Source organism: Sorex araneus, chromosome 6 (assembly GCF_027595985.1).
Source record: "Sorex araneus isolate mSorAra2 chromosome 6, mSorAra2.pri, whole genome shotgun sequence".
NCBI lineage: Eukaryota > Metazoa > Chordata > Mammalia > Eulipotyphla > Soricidae > Sorex > Sorex araneus.
In genome coordinates this window covers 21,206,961-21,222,728 of record NC_073307.1, presented here as the reverse complement: position 1 = coordinate 21,222,728, position 15,768 = coordinate 21,206,961, and the positions used below count along the sequence as shown (strand labels likewise).

General features: G+C 50.6%; 1 protein-coding gene across 1 annotated transcript in view; it reads left to right on the top strand.

The window, feature by feature from the left end:
- The first annotated feature begins 2,064 nt into the window (after positions 1-2,064).
- The window catches only part of CYSTM1 (cysteine rich transmembrane module containing 1), a 30,167-nt gene continuing 16,463 nt past the window's right edge, over positions 2,065-15,768 (top strand). The window contains exon 1 of the mRNA XM_055141987.1: positions 2,065-2,269. Coding sequence (XP_054997962.1) covers positions 2,065-2,269 — 205 coding nt within the window. The remainder of the gene's footprint in view (positions 2,270-15,768) is intronic.

Below are 15,768 nucleotides of genomic sequence, written 5' to 3'. Positions count from 1 at the left end.
TGGCCTAACTCTGGAGCTGGGATGGGTTGATCTTCCCCTGAAGTGTGTGCATCTTAGGAAGGATGGACTTCCATCTTTCCTGAAGGAAGGTACCCTACCCAAAACTGTTACTACAGGAAGATATAGTAGTCCTGTGTGCAAGCAAAGGCTATCATTCTTTAATCCAGATTTTGTAGGAAATCTTACTGTGTTGTTATTCATATAGTCACTTGAGGTCTTCCATGGTATTTAAAAAAGTAATGTTTGCCTTTCCAACCTGCTGTTCAGGAGGAGCCTTAGCCATTTATTAAACTCTTTTTTGTTCAAGGGGGTGGGAGGCACACCCGGGCTGGTCTCAGGGGTCACTGACTCTGCGCTCAGGAATCACGCCTAGTGAGCTCAAGGCAGGCGCCTTACCCACACACAGTACTGTCTCTTTAGCCCTGAGATTAGTACATCTTTAATATGAGATTCCCGCTTCTTGTTAACTATATCATTGGGGATAAAAGAGACTTGGGTAGGTTAAAAGTATCCTGGGGCCAGGAGAGCAGCTTAGCAGTGATTCATATGCCTTACATGCATGAGACCTGGGTTCTATCTCTGGCCCTGCCCAGACAAAAGTTAAATATCTGGAGGTCCAGGAGAGAACTTTAAGGACAGGGGCACATGCTTTATATGTGAAAATTTTGCATTTGATCCCCAACACTGCATGGTCTCTCAAGCACCCCAGGTGTGATCCCCCAAATGTTCATCTCCACACAGCAGCAGGGAAATAGGAAGATCGGAGGCTGCCAGCCGGCCTGTTCTCTCGCTTCTCACCCAAAGCATTGTGACTGACATTGTGTGTGGGTTCTGGAGCTGGTAGAAAGGGAGGTGCAGCTGGTCCTCCAGATTTCCAGCCCAGTCTGGAACTGGTTAACAGGCTATGCGACGCTGACAGAAGGAGCCCCTGAGCGCAGGAACCTGCAAACACAAGGCGGTTCTGGTGAGGTCTCCAGCATCCTGGGTCCCTGGCTGGTGGGAGGAGAGGCCCAGCCTGGGGACCTCGGTATGCTGCAGCAGCCACAGTGGAGGTGCTTACACCCTTTGATGGATTCCCGCTGGCTATGCTACATGTAGGGGACCCTAGGCTGGCTGCACGCTGTTTGTTGGAATATTTCTGGTTCAGCATAGCTTTCACTAGTCTAATCTGAGCCTGAGACTTTCTGCCGTCTCAGTCCCATCACATTTCTAGATGTTTCGAATAATTTTTTCTTCTTGTATTCCTCCTCCCCTCTGCCCCCGATTCAGTCTGGGTTGTCACCATATGACAGACAACATGAAGGAAATATTTCTTGCATGTATAGTGGAAACCTGAGTAGCCGACAGGCAATCATTGTAGGTCCGTCTAGCAGATGCATCATCTCAGAAAGTTTCAAAGGCGAAATAATACCTGTTCTTCATTTAGCACACTTATTTATCTGTTTGTTTATTTATTTGGGGGGGGGGCAACAAACTGATGTTCAGGGATTACTCTTGGCTCTGTCCCTCAGGGATCATTCCTGGTGAGTTTTGGGGGAACCATATGGAATACTGGGGCTCAAACCTGGGTCGGCTTCATGCAAGGCGAGCACCCTACCCTCTGTACTATCTCTCCAGCCCCCATTCAGCACATTTTAAAAAAAGGTTTATTTCCCCTTCTCTTCCCTTGTTGTGGAAACCAGGGATGGCTCCATCAGTTCTGATGCTCTTATGCCCAGCTGTGGCGCTTGCGAGGGTTATAGCCATTTAGCTGTGGGGCTCACGCACACTCTGGTTGTAGTCAGCACTTTTCAGGAGGGACCACACCATGACCCCAGGTTGACTGATCCCTTTTGTCACAGCTCTAGTGGGTCGGCAGACAAAAGATACGAGCTATTGCCAGTCAGAGTAATGGGCTCAGAGGAAGCCAAACCACAGAGCTAGAGATTTGCAAGAGGTTTGAGATGTACCTTTAGGGCAGTTTAAAAAGAAATCTCTGAGTGAAAAGTTTTCCCCTAATAATTTTTGTGGATGAAATGCAAATTTCCTTCTGTTTGTCTCGTAGGTAAACCTTAAAGACCCGTGATGAATCCAGGGAACCCTCCACCGTATTCGGGTCCAGGCCCATCGGCCCCATACCCGCCTTATCCGCAACAACCAATGGGGCCTGGACCCTATCCTCAAGGACCCTACGCTCCAGGGCCCTACCCACCTCCTCAGGGGTACCCTTACCAAGGATATCCACAGTATGGCTGGCAGGACGGAACTCAGCAGCCTCCTAAAACCACAGGTACTGTGTGTGTGTGTGTGTGTGTGTGTGTGTGTGTGTGTGTATCTGCGTGTGCAATGGCACAGCCCCACATCTTGGAGCACTTCACCAGGCCATCCTAATTGTATACCGCACAGTGCCACATCACCAAAAGAAATGTTTGCCCATTTTCTTTGGCAGAGAAAATACTGTTCAGCCTTTGTGTGCTGTGCCTGATGTTCCTGAGCTTGGTGACTGCGTAGAGTGGCTTTGACTGAGTAGTTCCAAGTCAGTGCCGCCTCCGGTGGACTTCTTGTGTCTTGCTCCTCTGGGGCTGATGACTTCCTGGCCAACTTGTCTCTGAGGTGCTTCCTAGAGCCCCAGGAGGGCAAAAGACTGTTCTTGCTCTGGCTGCCAGTTATATTACTCAGGCATAGCCTTCGGGGATTATTTCATCTCTCAGCTTGTTGTCCTTCAAGTCATCCTCTTGCCCTTGCTGTTGGGGTTGTTTTTCTGTGTTAATGTTTCCGTCGTCCTGTTGAACCTGCAGCCTGAGTTTTCAGCAGGCCTCTGAGTGCTGCTTGTGTACTAGCACAGTGCTCCTCAGAGTTTACTCTGCAGTCAGTGCCAGCCCTTGGGTGGTCATTAGATTACAAGGAGAAAGGACAGAAAACCAGAGTAAACATGTATAAACTTTTAAAGCAAATTGACATTGCTCTGACATTCAAGCATATAATCTTGCATTTAACCATTTAAGAAAAACATTTGGATCAGGAGGAACATCTTGAGAAGCACTGTGCTAGATGTCGTGGTGACCATTTTATGAATTTTGTAGAATAGCTGCTCTTTTACAATGATTTGACTTTTTAAAAGAGCTAATTCTTATTGAGTGTTTTATTATACGCTAGGTGGTCTTCTAAGAGCTTTACATGCATTAACATTTAATCCTTGCAACAATCCTGTAAGATTATTCCCATTTTACACTCCAGTAATTGAGGCATAGAGTGCAGGATTGACTTATCCAAGGTCAACAGCTACTAGCAGATTCTAGATCTGACTCCTGACGTGTCATAGCTATCCTCTCCCCCTGTTCTGGACCATGCCATAGCTTTCTGAATTTAGCACATTAGGTGCTCAGGAATTTCTCTCTAGTTCAATCCCTTACTGAGCAAAACCAGTCAGCTTTGATGATTCATTTGATCCCAGCAGGTGAGGATTCTCTAAAATGGGTGGATGCCCTAGAAGAAAAGCACATTTTAAAAAGAATTTTGCTTTCACTATGGGAAAGGCTTATGCTTTGACAGTAACAACTCGGAGGTTGTGTTAAAATTTAATAGATTTTAAATTGCTTTAAGTGATTTTGTTAATCTTGAAGGAAAAAGCCCTTCTTCCTTCCAAGCTTGTTTTGTTGTAGCAGTTTGTATAAAGCATCCTTGGAGGATTGAAGTGTAATCAGGCTGATCAGAGTACTGGCATTCAAGCCTGTGACAGCATAGAGGAACTTCTTGAAAATGAATGTTCCTAGGTTTTCTGCTTACAAACAAGGCAACCCTGTGATGAATGAGAGAAGGCAGATCAAAAGGACCATGCAATGGATGATTTCCATTTATGTGAAATTCAAGAACAAGCAAAACTAATCTTGGTGATGGGGATGGGAATTGTGGTTACTCCTGGCTGTGCAGAGGGGGGTGGGGTAGGCTTGGGTATTCATTCTGGGAAGGGCACAAGGGACCCTTGATGGGTATTAAGAATTTTTTTTTTCTTAGTTGGGGTCTAAACCTTGTTCAAGTGGTACACTTGGGTTTGGTATACTTTCATGTATGCGTCAGTGGGAATGTCCAGGCAGCCTTTGGGTTTACTCAGTAGACTCAGCCTCTGTGTCCTGCCCTACCCTCAGCTCTGTGTATTTGGGCCTTTTGAGGTCCAGATTGTCTGTTGAATGCGCCAGCATCCACTTTATAGAGTTCATCTGGAGCCTAGCTTCTTAGACGCCATCTGGGATCACATAACTGGATGTGGGGGTGCAGAAAATCTTAAAACTTGTTTTAAAAGAAACTTCTTATGATTTGTTACCAGTAAATATTTGATGTGTTCACCTGCTTTATATACCTATATACCCAGGGTTGCATAAAAAAAAATCCCCAGGGGATCTTGAGTGGAAAAAGTTGAAGCAGCCCTCCCTGCTCTAGAATGGGGGCTCTCTGGGCTCTTGGGCTGTGTCCCCTCCTATAGACTTGGCCCTGTGCCTGGTCTTTGGTTTAAATTCAAGTACTAGGCATTCTTTTTTGAATAGAAAGAAAAAATCTTTTTTTGGGGATTAAAAGCTCTTAAATATGAACCAGTACCAGTGGGTCTCCACACGTGAGGAAAGTGAGATCGACGAACAGACAGCAGCCATAGCAAAAAAGAGAGGGGAGGGCAGCTGAGAGAACAGAGACAATGCAAGGAGCACAAGCCTCCTCTGGAAGAAGGGGAAAAGCACGCTAATATTCCTCGATAGGCAGGAAGATTGCGAGTCCATTGAAATAAGAGCAGGCATGCTGTATAAAAGATGAACAGGCAATAAAAGCAGTTAGCTGAGAAGAATGGGAAATGGAGCATAGCCTAAGGATTAGGTCTCAAAGACCCATTAGGATCACGAGACCTTGCCAGGCAGGAACTGAAGGCTGCTTGCCCTGGGTGGAAGTTTCCCGCACATTTCAGTTGCCTATTGCTAGGAAACAACCTCCCTGTGGATCTCAGACAGGGCTCCTCAGAGCGAGATGCTATAGTGTGCAGTGAGCCTGGGTGTGCCCTTCTCCAAGGAGATCTACCTTCTGGCTCTAAAGGACCGTGTGTCCAGAGGGGTGCGGACACCTGTGCTACACAGCAAGAAACTGTTGAGCTTGGCAGATGCTTCAGAAGGAAGAGAGGTGGGGTGAGGGGTACCTCACCAGTCTTGGGCTTCTCCATGCTGAAGAAACCCTGCTCTCGAACAATGCACCTGGCCTTGTGCCTTGATCTCTTCTTCCAGGAAATAAGGGGATAAAACTCTGTTTGACCTGCTCATTTCCCTTGAAGGGCTCCTTTAAGCGCCACCATATCACAGGCTTCTGTCTTGGTGGAAGAATATGCTTCTGGCTCATAACAAGAAATTTTTCAAATCAGAATAAGGGGCTTGACAACCACATGCAATTCCCGACATTTCATATGGTTCCCCAAGCACCTCCAGGAGTAATTCTTGAGTGCAGAGCCAGGAGTAAGCCCTGAGCATCGCTGGGTATGGCCCCCAAACAAAACAAACAAAAAATCAAAATAAATCATATCTGGCATCTCAGCTGAGAAAGTTGATACAGCTGGGGAGCCTGATGATCCCCTGCTCCCCTACCATGTGACCACTAAGTGGAACACCTCAGGACTTTTCTTATTATTATTATTTTAAATATAGGAGTATTCCTATTTATTCTGCCAATAATTAAGCTGACTAAAGCAGGCATGAACTCCACTTTTTTTTTTTTTAACCTCAGGGCTTTTCATGCTAGACTGAGAAAATGGAAGCTGCCCAGGCTTCCTTTAAAAAAAAAAAAAAAACTCTTATGATCATTTCCAACTTTAAAAATGCACCAGGATTGGGGCTCAGGTGGTGGAACAAGGCAAGGTCCTCAGTTTGGTCCTTGGCACTGCATGAACCCTGAGCACTCTGGGTGTGTCCCCAAAAAAACAAGCGTTAGAAATAGTACAGACCATTCTGTATCCCTTTCATGCAGATCCTCCCCCACCACCTGCCCCAGACCTAACAACCAGGATCTTTGATGCATAAATTCCACTGGCTTGTAGGAGGGGTGGGGGCTACACCCAGTGGTGCTCAGGGTTTACTCCTGGCTCTGTGCTCAGGGATCACTTCCGGTGGGGTTCAGGGAAGCTTAGTGGTGCTGTGGATTTAAACCTGGATAGCCGCATGTGAGGCAAGTGCCCAGCTTGCTGTGCTCTGTCTCCAACCTGCAAGTGGCTCTTTAGACTGGCGAGCCCTTTGGGGGTGCATTCAAGGCGAATAACAAGGGGTAACAAGGGTTTTGTGAATGTGCCCCAGTTACAGCTGTTCAAATGAAACATTAAGCGCAACACTATTCTTTTGTCTTATGTTGGAACATAGGCAGTCTGTTTTCAAGGAATGTTCTGTGAATTGGTTATAATGTGGTCAAAGAAGAGATTATAACTCCAGTCTCACCTGAGGGCCACATTGTGTGTTGCTCAGTACTTATTTCTGGCTCCGCATTCAGGAATCATTCCTGATGGTTCCCGGGGACCAGATAAGGTGCTGGAGATTGAACCTGGTGTGCAAGGCAACCGCCCTACCCACCGTACTATGTCTCCAGCCCTCTCCTGGGGAGTTTCAGGGTTCAGTTTCCCACCCCTCCATCTCTCCTGCAGCTCCTGAACCATCTGGCACCTTTTGTCTGTTTACTCAGTAAATATGTCCTCGATGAATGGACATACTAGTTTGAAAGGTTGCAATGAATTCACATCAGGTCTCTGCCTCCCTTTCCTTTGCTCTTTGTTTCATGTTGCCAGGTTTTGGGGTTTTGCACTTGTTATTCTGGGCATGGCTGGTGCTATGTCACAGTGTATGGCTTTAACATAAAAGTTACTTCAGCAGAGACCTTGGGATGCCCCTTGGAGTTCTCCGAACTCCAGTTAGCCTCTGAGCTGCTTTCTCAGCCTGTAATTCAGAAGGACCCGCGAACTCCTTGTAATGGAAGAAGCAAAAGGGTAGTGTCTTGTTCGAGGCTGCCTTGCTGGCTCTAGCCAGCAGGAAGTTAGGAGCGGCCACCCCTTACTCTGCGTTCAAGGTTGGGGGACGGTGTGGAGTGTTCTGACTGATAGTTCTCCACACAGCGCCATGTGGGAAGAGGAGGAAGGGCGGAGGGTTGACTTCTCAGGCTAATTGCCTTGAAGTCTGAAATTACAGCTTGGCTTGTCTGAGCCTTTTATGCCTTTTCTTTTTTTCTTTAATGAGAAACTATGATCAGGCACTCTCATGCCTGGGAAGCCTTTCCAGTGTGATAAGGCCAGCCCCTCCCTTGCTGCCAGCTATCAAATGACAGAATGTCCCCACAAGGGCGCTGCTGCAGGGAGCCACCAAAAGAGGCTGTTGGCTTAGGCATCTAAGGAGAGTTTCTCCGCTTCTCCTCGCTTCTGTTTCCTTCTCTGTAAAACTGGATTCACAGGAATACAGTGATAAATCCTTTTCACAGCAAATGATATATGCTGCTGCTGCTATGGTATATTTTTTTTTAACATGCTCTCTGCATCTCTGTGATGCTGCCACTGACCATGAAATTGGAACTCCGGGTGCAGAGAGCAAGTAGTCCAGGCATGCTGTGGGGGCTGTCCCCCTGTGTCAGTGTAGAAGAATGTGCCAAGGGTCCCTCCTGGTCTGCCTGAGTCACCTCTCCTGGCCTGTGGCAGCCGTAGCACTCTTCATCTCCCTCCTCCTGTTCTCACCAGCCCCCCAGGAGATTCCCAAGTCACTGGGAGTAAAAGCCAGTAGGGGTGAGCTGTGAGAGGGGGTGAGCCCTCCCGATCCCCAGGACACAGTGCTAGCTCTGTGCTCGCGTCCTTCCCTTTATGGTGCAGCTTCCCTGGTTTCCCCCTGCACCCCAGGAACACGTGGAGCCGGTGTTGTTGGGTCTGCTCTCCCCTCTCTCTTCTTCCCTCACACAGTGTTTAGATAAAGTTCATGGTTACCTTTCACTTCCGACCAGAAGTCCCTTGAGAGTGGGGGCATGACTCAGATGCAATTTTGTCATCCCCATCTTCCTCGCCCCCCCGTTGCTGGCCTGCACAGGGATCCCCAGGACTTGCCTCACTTCCTCTTCTTGTCTAGTAGACTCTGGGAGTGGCCCAAAGGGGCCGCTGCTACTTCCTGAGTTTCTGTGTGTTTCAGGCAGGTGCTGAGTCCTGTCCGGACCCTTTCTCATCCCATTGGTGTCCCAGCTCTAAGGTGCAGGGCCTTAGGTGGGCTGTAGGTGTCTGGTTACCTTGTCCACCCAGGCCTGTCTGTGATCACACTGATGGCCTGCTGACCATCACCGGTTGACTCTGCACCTCTGCTGGCCTCTGGTCTGGCCAGGGCCCATGCTTGGTGCACTGCACACCTCTTTCGGGGGTCTTCCTTCTTGGTCTTCTGGTCTCAGCCTTTGTGGCAAGTGCTGTCTCATGAAATAACCCATTAGGTTAAAAGGTGCCTTGTACCCAACTGACCCCCAGTGGATTCCTGGCACCGCATGGTCCCCTGAGTACTCCCAGGAGTAAGCCCTGAGCACAGTTGGGTGTGACCCTAAAGCAACAACAAAGAACCCCACAGCCCCTTTATCCTCAGTTTATCTCCATTCAATTCCTGTGTCCTTTCTCTCCCACCTCTTAGCATATACCCTGGGCCATTCATTTGAATCTTCTAATAACTAAGTGGATCTAATAACTAATAACTAAGTGAATTACGTGGAGTTCACTGAAAAAGTACGTTTATGTCTGGCATAAGCCTGGGCCAGCAGATTTAAGTTTTAGTGTCAGAATTGAAAATTTTTTGAAAATTTTTCTAATGCAGCACATCCACCTTTTGCTCCAGTAGAAAGTGGCTCAGTGGCCTTGAGAAAGGAGGGTGTCTAGAGAGGAGGGAGGGAGAACTCGAAGGCACATGAGCTGGGCAGTGGGGCCCCAGCCCCGAGTCCTGAGCAGGACGGGCTACTCCGAGGTCATCCTGGCATTTGCAGCTCTCTTGGCAAGGACTCTGGCGTCAGCCATGGCAGTCTCTTTCCCGGCTGCATGCCCTTCTCCTGGGGTGGCAACGACCTTCCTGCACCACTGAACTGAGAATTTGCTGATCTTCGCTTTGGAGGGGAGCCCCTTCTCTGTCTTCCCCTCCGTTGTTGCTGAGGTGGGGGAAAAGGGGAATGCACACTTGGTTGCAGTGAGCTAGAGGTCACTTTTGTGGTGTGGGGGATCCCTTCAGGCATGGGTGGTGCTGGGGATTGTGGGGCAGTGCTGAGGGGAGCTGTGGCCTCACACATGCAAGGGAGGCTCTCTGCCTGTCACACTTCTGTGGCCTCCTGTCATTTGTACTGAGCTTCCATTTGCCTCTGGCCTGAGTTTTTGTGTGATAAGGTCAGAGGTTGGCTTGAGGATAAAGAGGTGTTGTTTGTTTCTGGGTGTTTTTGTTTTTTTCTGAAGGGGGCACATCCAGTGATGCTCAGGAATTACTTCTGGTTCTGTACTCAGGAGTTACTCTTGCCAGTACGCAGGGGACCATCTGGGATGCTGGGGATTGAACCTGGGTCAGCTGCATGCAAGGCAAACACCCTACCTGGTGTCCGATTGTTTTGGTCTCATGATAAAGAGGATTTGAGGGCGGCAGAGTCAGAAGTAGCCGAGCTAAGCATTGAAGCATTTCTTCTGTCCCTCTGCAGTGCTGTGCTCTGCTGTAAGGATGGCCCATGCTTACCGAGGCTGGGGCACTGTGTAGTATGGTTCTGTGTCCAGTGTCTCTTCTGCTCCAAACCCTCATAGTTCTCTCCATGGATCTTGTGAATGCCATTTTCTCTGTTGGGCTCACTGACTTTTTCATGTCCCTCCCGGCTGAGCATGAGCCTCCCTATTCTCCTGCACATCACTTAGTGCCCTGGCCCCTTCCCCTGGGCAGTCCTGCCTGTCCAGGGATGGTGTGGGTTTGGGTGTTTGTTATTGTTGTTGTTAGAGAACTGAGGTCCTTCCTACTCTTGGAAAAAGAGAGTGGGGATCTCATTCGACCAGCCCTTTGCTTCCCTCACAACTATTTGTGCCTGAAGAAAGGTGAGAAAGAGTTTAGCTGTGTGCAGGAGAGAGGACTGGAAGATTCTAGAATAAACTGAAGTTCAAGTTGTTCAGTTCTAGGCTTAATTTTGTAGAAAATACAATTGTCTACCTTCCCCTCCCTCCAGTCACTTTACATTTGGTTTGGGTCTGAGCAGGAGAGTCAAAGTGTTTATGGTCAGGGGACCACAGGGGATGCTGGAGATCGAACCAGTGCTGCTCCCTTCTTTCCCACTGAATGGCCTTGTGGCTGTTTCCTCATTTGATTGAAGGGACCTGGCAAGTCCAGCGCTTGTCCTCACAAGGCCAGGTGGCACTCAGCCTTCCAACACCCCCGCTAGCCTCAGCCTCAGCCCCTCTCTCCCTCTCTCTCTCCCTCTCCCTCTCTCCCCCCCTCTTTCTCTCCCTCTCCCTCTTTCTCTCCCCCCCTCTTTCTCTCCCTCTCCCTCTTTCTGTCTCCCTCCCTCTCCTCCCCACCTTTATCTATTTATTTTTATTGAATCACTGTGAGATACAGTTACAAAGCTTTCCTGTTTGAGTTTCAGTCATACAATGATCAAACACCCATCCCTCCACCAATGGACATTCTCCACCACCAATGTCCCCAGTATGTATACCCCCCCTTTCCAGCCATCCCCCCTCCCCCGCCTCCATGGCAGACAATTTCCCCCATACTCTCTCTCTCTCTACTTTTAGGCATTATGGTTTGCAATACAGGTACTGTCTTTCTTTCTCTCTTTCTCATAGATGCACATATACATACACTCACACACTCACCCACCCACACATTCTCACACTACACACACTCTTCTAGAGCTTGTTCAAGGGTGGGTGGAATGAGGAGAGATTTTCTCCTTGGTTCTAGGCATCTGTGGACAGACATTGGAAATAACCTAGGAAAGGTGTCTGTGCCATTCAGTTGCATTTTGCTTAAGGAAAAAAATTCTCCATCTGCCCCCACCCCAGTAATATCATGATTCCCTCTGAACTTTTCCATAGCTCTATTCCATTGTCCTCATATCTGGGAGGAATTTATAGGCAGAGGGTGCAAGCGTGTATTTGAGTTGTTCCAAGTGGATAAAGATGGATTTAGCTTTGGGCTACATGTGTCATGGTGCTTTTATGAAGGGTCATTGCCCTCCACAGCTCTGTCACAGTCTCTTGCACTGCCAGGGTAACCCCCTGTCCTCCACCACGACCACTACCGCCATGAAGCCAGGGTAACCACTGGACTGTGACTGCCGGCAGGAGCCTCTGGAGGTGTTTTTGGGGACTGCAGCACCCGACTCTGGCCTTTTGGGCTCGGCCCGGCTCTCCCTGCAGTTCTGGACGCTCGCCCACTGCTTGCCTTGGCATTGTCTGGGCACCTCGCACTGCTGCCCTCGGCCCTTTCGGAAAGTTCAGGGCGAGCCAGGATATCTTGAAGGGTTTGAACAGTGAGTGACTTCGACTCGAAAGCTAGCATGACTGTGAGCTCTGTGCTGATTTTTCTTCATAATGCTTTGTAGTCGCTTCAGAGAAGGGCCAGTTCAGCCTTATCTATAGATTGTTCTGCAAAGAGCCTTTGCCACAGAAGCCAAAGGTAGAAGACAAATTGTTTCTTTGTTCCCTCATGTTTGTTCATTTATTCAGTCACTGACGTCTTTCCCTTGCCAGGCCTCCTGGGTGCCCTGTGCCGGGCGAGAGCTGTGTGTGTGACATGGCATGTTTGTCCCGGGTAGAAGTGGAAGCTCCAGGTCCCTAGGCACCATCTTGGAGCTTAGAGGGTACCCTTCATAGGGCCACTGTCCCTTCAGGCATGGGTTTGCGGACGGTGCTGGGGGCGCAGCCTGCGGAGGATGGCGTGGGAAAGAAGGCAGCAGGTGGGCGTGAAGGGCATCAGGGAGCAGCTGCCCGACCACCTCCTCCCCCACCCTGGCTCATGGCTGGAGTTGGGCCCAGACAGTCCCTCTGTCTCTTTTCCATGACTTGCTCTTCAGTGGTGTCTCAGCCTCTGGGGGTCACAGCCTGTTATGGTGGTGGCGTGTGAGTGGGGGGCAGTCACAACTGCCACAGCACAGGTTGCTGCTTGCTGAGCCCCAGGCCTTGCACAGAGAGACCCAGTAAGATCTGGGGAACCCACAGAGGGGGTGGGTGCTGCTTTGTCCCCACTTCACTGGTGAGGACACGGAAGCTGGATGAGGGTGTCAGACCCTGAAGCATTCAATTCCAGAGCCTTGATGAACAAGGTGCCTTGATGAACTTGGGGTCTGTGACCTATGTTGGGGCACCACTTCGGTGCCAGCCAGGCTGTGAAGGGGCCCGGCAGGGTCGGGGGTACCGGGCTCCAGAGTTTCCCAGAGTTTTGTTGTCCATGCAGGGGTGCGTCATCAGTGGCTGCTTGGCCAGCCGGCCCGGCACAGCTCCCCAGCCCTGTGCTGTCCCTCTTCACCCCTGCAGGAACAGCTCACCAAGGCTTCAGGCTCCCCCTGCCTTAGGGAAGGTGGTTGGTCGGGCATGATGTTGGAGTGGGTTTGCTTGTTTAGTTTAGTTTTGGTGGGCCAGGCCTGGCAATGCTCAGGGCTTACTCCTTGCTCTGTGCTCAGTGGTCACTCCTGATGAGGCTTGGGGGACATTATGCAGCGTGGAGGCTCAGACTGGGGTCCACCACATGCCAGACGAGCACCCCAACCCTTGCACTATCACTCCAGACCCTGGAGTGTTTGTGATGGGGCTAATGACTGCAGATCCTGCTGGCGGGGCTGGGTCGGGAGTCTGCTCTCCACCTTAAGCCGCTGTCTCGCAGGCTGGCAGACATGGCCCCGTAGGTCAGGCCAGGCCACCCCGTCTCCTTTCTCCACAGGAGAAACCTCTGACCTCACAGCACAGGGAGGAGCAGGTTTTCCGCCCCCTGTGACTGACCTGTGAGAGGTGGACTTGTAGCCATGTTAGAAGCAGGTGAGACCCAGACACCCCACATTTAAGGTTCTTCCGACACCTGCAAAATGACATTTGCAACCCAGGCGAGTATTGCTGGGAGTGGAGCTGCAGTGGGGGACCTGCCTCAGATGCCTCCTCCCGGGCGCAGCTCTGGAGAACACAGTTTTATGAGGCCGCCACTGTATGCGCCTGGCAGCTGCTCAGGCCGGCTGGTATTGGGGATCCACTCAGGGCCTCTACATGCAAGATACACACATGCTAACCCTTCGAGCTTTCTTCCCAGCCTGGGTCTCAGACCTGTCTTTAAACTAGGGGCCATGTGGGGCAAAATAGCCATGTTCACTGTCACAAAAGAAAGTCGGCCAGCAGAGGAAGAAAACTACCCAGTGTTTTGCCTAAATATATCGGCCACGCTGTTACTCAGTAACACAGGAATCTGGTCTGTGTAGGCGCCATTGTGGTCTGTGTACCTGAGATAAAAAGCCTGCTTTGTGTTTGGGGAAACGATTCGCAGTATTTGCCCAGCTCGAGAGTGCAGGGCACCATGTGTGGGACACCCGAGCGGCACCCCAGTGAATCAGACTCAGATAACACCGCGACTGTGCCTGGTTGTGCCAGCACCCCAACGGGTAAAACCCAGCAGGTGACTGCCCCTTTGAGCCAGCTCCCCTCAGTCACCCATCTACTTTGTTCCGTAACCCAGTATCTGAAAACCAGGAGAAGAATAACTTGCTCGATTTCTGTCCAGCTTTCAACATCGTGGCTGTAATCATCCTGTGCAGGCGCCCCTGACGTTGAGGGTTGTGGTTTCTGCACCCGTGTGTCCCCTTGTGCCTTTTCTTTCCTTGATTTGTTCCCATGATTGCAGGTGGCTCCTCTGCACCCTGCCAGGCAGGAAAGGGACAGAGTGTGTGAACCTTCACCCACTGGGGGGCAGGCAGGCCTTCATGAAGGGGGTAAAGGCAGCAAGAACGATGGGAACCAGTTCATCTAGAAGGGCCCATTTCTGTACCAGCTCCTCACCTGCTCTCATTTTTTTGTTTCCCCCAGATATTATTTGCCCTATCTATTGAATATATATGTATATGTCAGAGTTTTTAAAATAACTTTTATTTTTAGCATCATGGTGGGGGGAAGGGATGCGGGCATTTCACAACTTGCACATTACCCTGCGCCTTCCAGTTGCAACCCTTGTACCCTCAGACCTGCTAGTCTGGGCAGAATGGAGGGAAGCACACGCCTGAGCTCTCCATTCCTGGCTGGCAGCTGCCCGGCCATCTGTCTTGCCCTAAGCCCAGGCTTTTCCCAGGTCTGTGCAGGGCCTCAGAGTCTTGTTCTGAGCTGGTTTCTCTGAAGGGTTGTCACTGGGGAAAGGAGAGGGGAGCCTGTGAGGTGAGGCTGAACGTCATGGTCACCCGCAGGTATTTGGAATTGCTAAGGGACTGGTATTCCCTGCACCGCTTAGAACTATCCCAGGGGCCCTGGCTTTGTTTGGGGGTCACTGTCCTGTGAGGTCTTCCCCCCATCTTGATGAGACTTCCTTAAACCATGTTCCTCTGTTTTTGCCAGGTAGGAAGTAGTGGGGGCCCCACAATTCTTTGCTTGATGGGTATGTTGTTATCCTGAGTTTGTTTCTTAGTAGAAATTCTCCAAATCCACAAATGAGCCAACACTGTCCTCTGCGGCACAGCCAGGGCCGCCTAGAGCAGTGGCCACGGAGGCTCCGTTGAGGGCCCACCTCTGCACAGGGTGTCTCAGGTCACCTTCCCGAGCTCCGGGGAAGTCCTGCTCCTACAGCTCGTCTAGAGAAACCCGTGGTCTGGCCAGGGCATTCAGAGTCCCTGAAGCAAGCCAGCCCTTGCCGGGACTGTCCTGCCAGTCCAGTGCCAGAGAAGAGTGATTGCTGCTGGCGTGCTTCTTGGGAGCTGCTGACTCTGCCTCTGCTGGCGGCTTCCCTCGGCCCCATCTGCACCAAGGCTGGTCCCAGGCATGGTGACAGAGAGTGGCCCTAGCAGTTCTGAGTCGAGATCTTTGCTGGGTTGGGTCAGGAAGGCCTCTCAGAGCACACCCAGGTGTGGTGATGTGGGGTGGGCATGAGGGTTCCCTCACCCCTCACCCATGCCCCACCTGCATGACTTCCTCTGCTCTGTAGGGCTGGGAGGGGAAGGGTCAAGTGCTTCCTGGTGTCTGGGGCTGCTCCTCTCCTCGGGGCCTCTCTACACCCGCATCCTGTCCCTGTCTGTGCAGGTGGAGACTCCGAGGTCGGAGGGTGAGGGGACCAGCCTGGCACCTCAGCTGAGGAGCCGCGCAGGCATACAGCTGCCTTTTCGCTTTTTTTGTTTTGTTGTTTGGGTTTTTGTTCGGGGGTTTTCTTTTGTTTTGGGGGGGAAGGTTTGTTATTGGGTTTTGTTTTGTTTGGTGCTGAAACCTGGGATCGAGTCTTTTCGCTTTTTATCCTTGGATTTGGGGGCCATGCCTGATGGTGCTTGGGGTATACTCCTGGCTCTGTGCTCGGGGGCTGCTGCTGGCTCTGCTAGGAGACCATGAGCGATGCTGAGGATCGAACTGGGGCCTCCTGTTTGCAAAGCATGCACCCCACCTGTTGAGCCCTCCAGCTCGGTTGCCCTCTTAGCCCTCCATCTGGATCTGGGAGGAAAGAGGCATTTGCACACAGCAGGGCAGGTGCTTCTCAGGGATCAGAGCTCTCTGTGGGGTTTGGAAGAAGAGACTCTCAGAGTAACCCGACCTCCGGCTAGGAGAGGCTGAAACTCAGCACAGACCTGCCGGGGAACTGC